This window comes from Echinops telfairi, unplaced genomic scaffold (genome assembly GCF_000313985.2).
Source record: "Echinops telfairi isolate 266 unplaced genomic scaffold, ASM31398v2 ScPeMD7_7469;HRSCAF=8507_1, whole genome shotgun sequence".
Classification (NCBI taxonomy): Eukaryota; Metazoa; Chordata; class Mammalia; order Afrosoricida; family Tenrecidae; genus Echinops; species Echinops telfairi.
In genome coordinates, this window is record NW_022111373.1 from 97,499,539 (window position 1) to 97,507,370 (window position 7,832).

Genomic DNA, 7,832 nt, shown 5'->3' on the forward strand with positions numbered 1-7,832 from the left:
CTGATGTTCACTCTTTTTACAGAACCTAGTCTTTTTGTGATCAAATCCTTTGATAGTTTTCTTCTGGGATTTCTGCCCTGACTTTAAAATCAATTCTCACTCCTAATTCAAAGGATGAATATTTAATTCTATTTTTGTTTTCTTTTTTTTATGATTCACACAAGATGTTTTGTTTGGGATATTTTAGATGAACAGTAATACACACTAAAAAATTATCGTTCTGTCTCCCAATATTTACACTTTCCCTGTTTCATATATTAATATTTTGTTTCATTCAATGATTCATTACCACATACTTTCTAGACATAGGATCCTGATTTATAATGATAAATAAAAAGCACAGTAGTGTTCCTATGATAACCTTAGGATATGGATTGAAAAAACTAATTGTAACAAGAGTAAACAGCTTTGCTTTGTTGAAAAATGAGTTAAAGTTCTAAGAGTGATTTTGCATTTCACATTTTGTATTACACAGAAGCGTTTTGATCACTGCACTGGTTCCATAAATGCAACAGAATTAAAATCTCAAAATATAAGAGTTGAAAGCTGTAACTAACAAAGAAAGATTAAAAGTGCTATTACAAAAGAGGGAAAAGTGTGTTTCAGCCTTTATTTTCAAGGACAGTTTGTACATAATAAAAACAAGCATTAGGTATTTTATTCAGTACAGAGCTCACATTGTAAATATTTAACCATTTTCATCGCATATCTGATGATCTAAAGTCAAAATCACCTTGAAAAGCTTAAGTCTTCCCCTGTTAGCTTCATGGAAATCACGTTTTCACATTACAATGGCACTTGTGGCTTGAAAGGCTTCTGCTAAGTACAAATGAGACCCACTAATTTCTAACCAAAGATGCATCATATCCTATTGTGCTTGTTTCATAGGATCAATAAACACTATACAGTAAGACTTAGGGTTTAGACATGCAGTATGTCTAAAACTCGTGAAGAATACACTAAAAATAAGCAAGACATTTAGAATGCTTTAATCTTCCCAGTCAACACCATTTGTATCAGCAACTGTAATGCTGTTATAACTTTTAGCACTTCACATTAACTAGTCAATACGAATTTCTTTTCAAAGGTGGGAATGAGAACAGAAGGACAGGAGATATGAGTGTCAGCTTTCACACTTCTGTTAAAAATTCAAAAATCAAAACTATTTTCTTGTATGCATCAAAACTGTACCACAAACTTGAGTGTTTTAGATTTAATCCCATGACTCATCATCTACTGGATTGGGAGTTTGCGAAGAAGAAAATCCTGCTGTGTTCAAAGTGCTCTTTCCCTGGAAATTCTTTAAAAAGAAAGAAAAAAAATTAAAATTTAAAATACTTTAAAGTGCCACCCTTTAAATCCTGTACTGAAATTGTACCAGGTCATCTTTCAGCTAATTAACGGATCAATTTATAAGATAAACAAGCAATCTCCCCTGTGAATACCGTACTTCTTTTGAACAGTCATCAATGAAATTAAAGCTGGGATGAGAAAGTAATGGGGGCAGAGGTCAAAGAAGCTAAAGTAATGGAAGCAGAACCACCAGAAGGTAACTGAGAATGCTCAGACAATGTGGAAACTGTGACCAATGACACTGAACACGATGTACAGGCACTGCTTAACAGAATTTACAGTGTAAACGTCAATAAAACACAGTAAAATATAAAAATAGAATAACTGTCCTATAATTACTACAATGCTGTTGCTATAACAATGAGGCTATTACTAAAATTAAATTAACAATAGGACAGCTTAGTGTCCATGTTGAATAGCAGGGCCTCATGCTCTCTACTACGTCTCCTCAAAAACATATTAAGAGTTTCATTCTCACTGAATTAAGAAAGCCAGTGTCAACCTGGAAGTCTAAATTGTACAAACGATGCCAAGAAAAGCATTTTAAGCCAATACGTTTGACAAGCAGAAAACTTAATGCACTATACCCTTCACGGAATAAGTATAAATATTTAATGAGTGTGCTACTTCTCTCTGCATAAAGATGGCACTGCCTATACAACTGAAACATCAAAAAAGATGCCCAATGACTCATATTTTTTTTCCAAAATGATTTTATTGGGAGGTAATACAATTATCTATTTTGTTATTTAACTAGGTATGTAATCACATTCCAAATATCACGGCTCCCAGCATAAAATTTGGAATATTCCCAAATTAGAATTTTAAATGCTACACAAATTAGGGAAAGGAGGGTGCTCATACATGTATCTCAAATTCATTAACCTTCAAAACCAAATATGCATATGGACATAAACTTTAAAAAATATTAAAGAAGCTACCTTCTAGGCATGAAAATAATTGCTTAAATTATATATTATAGTCACTTTCCATTTATAAAAATTAACTGGAAGCCCAGGTCTGAAATTTTCCCCTCAACCAACCTTGCGGGTATCAACTGATGCAAAGATATTTCCTCTTGTACTACCACTGAAGCCAGGAACAAATGTACTAAAAGCAATTTCTTCCAACCAAGCAGGAACATCCTGTTGTGCCTTTTAAAAAACAATAATTTCATATTTAGCATGCATAGATATCTCCTGTGTATATACATGTGCTAAAATGTCAATTTTCTTTTTAAAAAAATCATTTTATTGGGGGCTCATACACCTCTTAACCAATCCATACATCAATCTGTATCAAGCACATTTGTACATATGCTGTCATCATCTTCAAAACATTTTCTTTCTACAGTTTAGCCATTGGTAACAGCTCATTTTTTTCCTTCCTTAATGAACACTGGATAATTTATAAATTATTTTTCCATGTCTTATACTGACTGATGTCTCAATTCTCCCACTTTTCTGTTCAGTCCCCCTGGGAGGGGGTTATAAGTAGATCATTGTAATCAGTTGCACCTTCCTTCCCCCACCTTCCCCATCTCCTCCTGTTATCATTATCGCTACTCTCATTATTGGTCCTAAGGGGATTATCTGTCCTGGATTCCCTGTTTCCAGCTCTTATCTGTACCAGTGTACATGTTCTGGTCTAGCTGGGTTTATGACAGTGAGGGGAGGGAAAGGAAGCATTAAATAACAAGTGGATAGTTGTATGTTTCATCGGTGATATACTGCACCATGACTGGCTTGTCTCTTCCTTATGACCGTTCTGTTGCCTACAGATGGGCTTTGGGTCTCCACTCCACACTTCCCCTCATTCACATTGATATGATTTTTTTTGTTCCAGGTCTTCGAAGCCTGATTCCTGATCCCACTGTCACCTCATGATCACACGATAGTGTGCTTCTTCCATGTGGACTTTGTTGCTTCTCAGCTAGATGGCCACTCCTTATCTTCAAGCCTTTAAGACCCCAGATGCTATTATCTTTTGACAGCCAGGCACCATCAGCTTTCTTCACCACATTTGCTTATCCACCCACTGTCTCAGGGATTATGTTGAGAAGGTGAGCATCATGGAATCCAAGGTTATTAGAACAAAGTGTTCTTGCATTGAGGGAGTACTTGAGTAGAGACCACATGTCCATCTGCTACCTTAATACCTAACATATAAATATATGTACATGGATCTATTTCCCTATCCTTATATATATTTACATATGTACACGTTTGTACTTAGACCTCTTTAAATGTCCTCTGCCTCCTAGTTCTTTACTCTATTTCCTTTTATTTTCCTCTTGTTCCACTATCATATTTGGCCTTCATTCAGGTTTCAGTAATTCCTCTCAGCTACATTGCTCTTGATCAACCCATACCAGGCAACCTATACCCTCCTTGCCATCGATTTTAGATCACTTGTTGTTCCCTTGTCCTCAGGTTGGTTGATCCCCTCTCATTTCCCCTGCCTCCCCCCTCCCATGTCCCCAACTAAACCATTGGTCCCATTGTTTTCTCCTCCGGATTCTTTATCCCACCTATCTTATCTAGATAGACATACAGAAGTAATAATAAGCACAAAAAACAAGACAGAGCAAAACAAAAGAAAAAAAACCAAAACAACAAAAATGCCTGTTTTCAAAGATAAAGTAAGCACACTAGCGATTCTGTTTTTTAAATTGTTAACTTACATCTGATAGTATTTTCACTAAAGGCTGTGCTATGTGGCCATCTGATTCAGGATCAAAAAAGGAAACAGCACTGCCAGTATTCCCACAACGACCAGTACGTCCAATTCGATGAACATATTCATCAATGGCAGAGGGAAGATCAAAATTGATAACATGTTGAACATTTTCTATATCCAGTCCTCTAGCAGCAACTGATGTGGCAACAAGAACTGGGCACTTTCCACAACGGAAATCTCCAAGAGCTTGCTCTCTCTCTCTCTGCTCCCGGTCCCTTGAAGAAAAAGAAATCATTGAAGACAATTTTAACGCATGCCATAAACTTTTTAATAATAGTAAATAATAGTAAAAAGAGAAGCATTTACCATTAATGTCTATTTTTGACACACCAAATATTATTCTATTTCCTTTCATGCTAAAATTTTATTCCATCCTCATAATAATTTGAGGTTGGAACAATTATTCCCATTTATAAAAGAGGTAAGGGAACAGCTAGTAAGTAGAGCCAGAATACAGGTAAACATTAACTGTCACCTAGTAATAATCTCTGTCATTACGTCTTGAGAAAAACATTTAAAACACTTATTAAAATTTTTTTCTCAAAAATGCTTTTCAAAAATAATTACAGAATTCTACAAGGTCAGGAATAATTTAGGTTCACTAGTAAAGTGTCAATAACGTTATTTTGATATGACATTTTTAAGCATGCCAAGTAAAAAATAGGGTATCAGAAAAAAAGGATTCAGGAAGGGAAAGACCTGCATCTACGGCCAGAGGTTCTTAAGTCAGGGACCCTTCTATGAGGTAGGGCAGACCACTAAGCCCCCTCTCCCTTGCCACGTAGTGCTTAAAAACTAAGAATGGAGATGCAGAATAACTAACGGTTTTGAATTTGAGAGAATATTGATCTAATTCAAAGATTATGTAATATTAGTCTGATATACTGATACTTCTTAATAAATGCCAAATAGAGGTCACTTCCTCATAAACAAATCATATTAATCTATTCACCCATGAATACTTGTAGTTGATATTTTTTCTTGACAAAGAAAGGTCGCAATAAAATCTGCTTTTTTCTTAGTTTCAACAAAGACCATTGTTCTTTCATCACCTACAAAACAATAAAACAGATGAGTAAAATTCAAACTACATCACCCTGACCTCTCTCTCTGGCTCCCCTCTCTTCCCCCTCTCCTCCCCCGTCCTCTCTCCCTTGTTCCCTTGCCCTCCTGCCCTTCCCCCTCTCCATGTGGACCACCAAGCGGGGCTAAGGTGAGCAATGCTACAATGTAATGTGTCTGACTGCATCATTGTAATATCTCTTTTATCTCTCATGCTCTCGATGACTTTAATACATATATTAATATATAGATATATCATATATATGTATGTGTATATATATCAACCATACAATTGTGCTTACTGAACCCGTAAGTAGTAGCAGCAGGTGGGGCTGGCACCCTCCCCTCCCCTCCAAATTTAATTTAATACTACAAATAGCGCCCATCGCGTGGCAATGAGTTATATCGCATATAACAATTGTACAGCCCCACCGGAATGCAGAGTGAATTGGAAAATTGTGTGAAGTGAGGATCCGCTGTGGGGATTGGAAGATAAGTAGTGGAAATAATGAATGAGTATTTTAAAGAGAACAATGGGGCAAGGTAAAATCAAATGTGAAACTTATGGTAGTACACTCATCTACTTACTGAAAAGACAGGGTGTAAAAGTAATGAAGAAAAAGATGCAATGTTTTCTGAAAGTAGTAAAAAGGTATAATCCATGGTTCCCGGAGGAAGGAACTTTTGATCTAGAGACCTGGGATGAGGTCTATGTTAACTTAAAGAAGGCACACAGAGATGGGGAGAGTACCCCTATGGAGATGTGGTCTCTGTGGGTTCAAGTTAAGATGGTTTTAGTACCTCTGCAGGAGAAAGCGAATGAGGATTATCAGTCTAGTGAGAAGTCTGGTATCTGCTCAAATCTAGAAAAGCAAGCCAGAGTGCCTGTGACTGAGCATGATTTAGGTGATGAAACTTTAGGAAGCAGGGATTGATTTGTTATGCGAGACCTCTGATTCTAAAAGAGACCTCAAGGCCATAGAGTATATGCCCTCGGGGGACTGGAGCCTTAAAGGTGATAAAGTACTAGGGGCAGTGGATTCCAAGACCCAAGGCGAGGCTATTAAGCAATCCCAGGAAGCTCCCTTGCTTTCAAAGGTAGGGAAAGCAGAGAAACAATACCAGAAAAGTAGTGTGAAGCCCCAGAACTACGCAAACTTAATTCAGGTGAGAAGCAGGCAGAATGAGTTTCAGGCAGATGAGAAGATTTTAGGTGTAGCTGAGAAGGTGATGTTTGAATCAGGAGATAGCAGAGTGGAACCACCTGCCCCGCCAGAATATAGCGCAGAGAATCACAATACTGTACTATCAAGCAAGTCAGTGCTGGAGGAGAGGAGGTTAGATCCGAAGAAGTGAAAAGAGAGATTTAAACTAGAAAGTGAGGCTCGGAAAGTGAGAAGCAAAGAGTTAGGGAACAGAAAAGCACCTTTGCTCTCACTGGTAGAGAAGAGTATAGCTCAAGAAGCAGATTTAGAACTCAGAATAGCTTATCCCGTTAGAATTATAGAAGGGAGCCTGACGAGCAGCACCCAGAAGGGAATCAAGAAAGGCGCTATACTGCCTTTCCCTTTAAGATGCTAAAAGATCTCAAGCAGGCAAGCAATGATTATGGCCCAGACTCACATTTTGTAATTAGCATGATAAAGGCTCTAGCAGGGTCCGAGAGCTGGAGCCCTACAGATTGGAGAGCTTCAGCGAGGATGTCTTCCTCTTCAGAATATTTGCAATATCATATGCTGTGGAAGGTGGCAGCCCTTTCAAGAGCATACAAGAATGCTGAGGATGGGATTGATATAGGAATTCATCAATTGCTAGGGGATGAGAATTATATCACAGTTGAGTCTCAACTACAGTTTACTGAACAGACAATAGGACAGATATGTGAAGTTTGCTTAAGTACCTGGGAAAAGATAAATCCATCAGAAGAGAGAAAGCCAAGTTATATGGCTATAAGACAGCAGAATGATGAGCCTTATGCTGGCTTTGTGTCCCGACTAGAAGATGCTATTTCCAAGTGTGTAAAGAATGTCCAGGCAGTAAGAGACCTAGTGCATAAGCTATCTTATGATTTCTCTAATAAGCACTGTAAAACTGCCTTGTGTCCCTACAGGGAACATGGCATGCTGCTAGATTATCTCAGGATATTCAAGAATGTAGAGACAGAGGAATACAAGGCCGACCTCATGGCAGCTGCATTGGCAAATTATATCACCTAGAAGAAAGTGCTTTAGTTGTGGGAAGACAGGTCATCTTCAAATAGAGTGCAGGAAAATCAAACTGCGGCCTGAGGCAGAGCCACCTAATTCGGGAGTAAAAGACCCTGAACTTTGTCTATGCTGTAGAAAGGGAACTCATTGGGCAAGTCAGTGTCATTCGACAGTAATGGGTCGCCATTAGCAAAGGCTACCCGGCGGGAAAATAGTGGAAGGAGTTTGATCCAAGTCCCACCCAGCAGAGCTCAGAAGGCAAGGCTTCTGCCTAACCCAGCAAAAGAATCTTTTAATTGCAAAAATCACCCAATCTCACAGCGGGAGACCAGACCTAGCCAAACAGGCAAAAACCCATTCTCTGTTCTTGCAGTTGGGTTTGAGTAACCAAGAGATGGCTCAGAAGCCCTTGCAGCAGCTTGTTGATTCCAAAAAGTAGGAGCCTGCTTTTGAAAGAGTAATACAGCTTCT

General features: G+C 38.2%; 1 protein-coding gene across 1 annotated transcript in view; it reads right to left on the minus strand.

The window, feature by feature from the left end:
- Nucleotides 1–592: 592 nt before the first annotated feature.
- The window catches only part of DDX4 (DEAD-box helicase 4), a 65,619-nt gene continuing 58,379 nt past the window's right edge, over nt 593–7,832 (minus strand). Inside the window, exons 19-22 of the mRNA XM_045285156.1 lie at nt 5,045–5,144; nt 4,037–4,307; nt 2,397–2,507; nt 593–1,300 (exon numbers count right to left, since the gene is read on the minus strand). Coding sequence (XP_045141091.1) covers nt 1,214–1,300; nt 2,397–2,507; nt 4,037–4,307; nt 5,045–5,144 — 569 coding nt within the window. The 3' untranslated portion in view covers nt 593–1,213. The remainder of the gene's footprint in view (nt 1,301–2,396; nt 2,508–4,036; nt 4,308–5,044; nt 5,145–7,832) is intronic.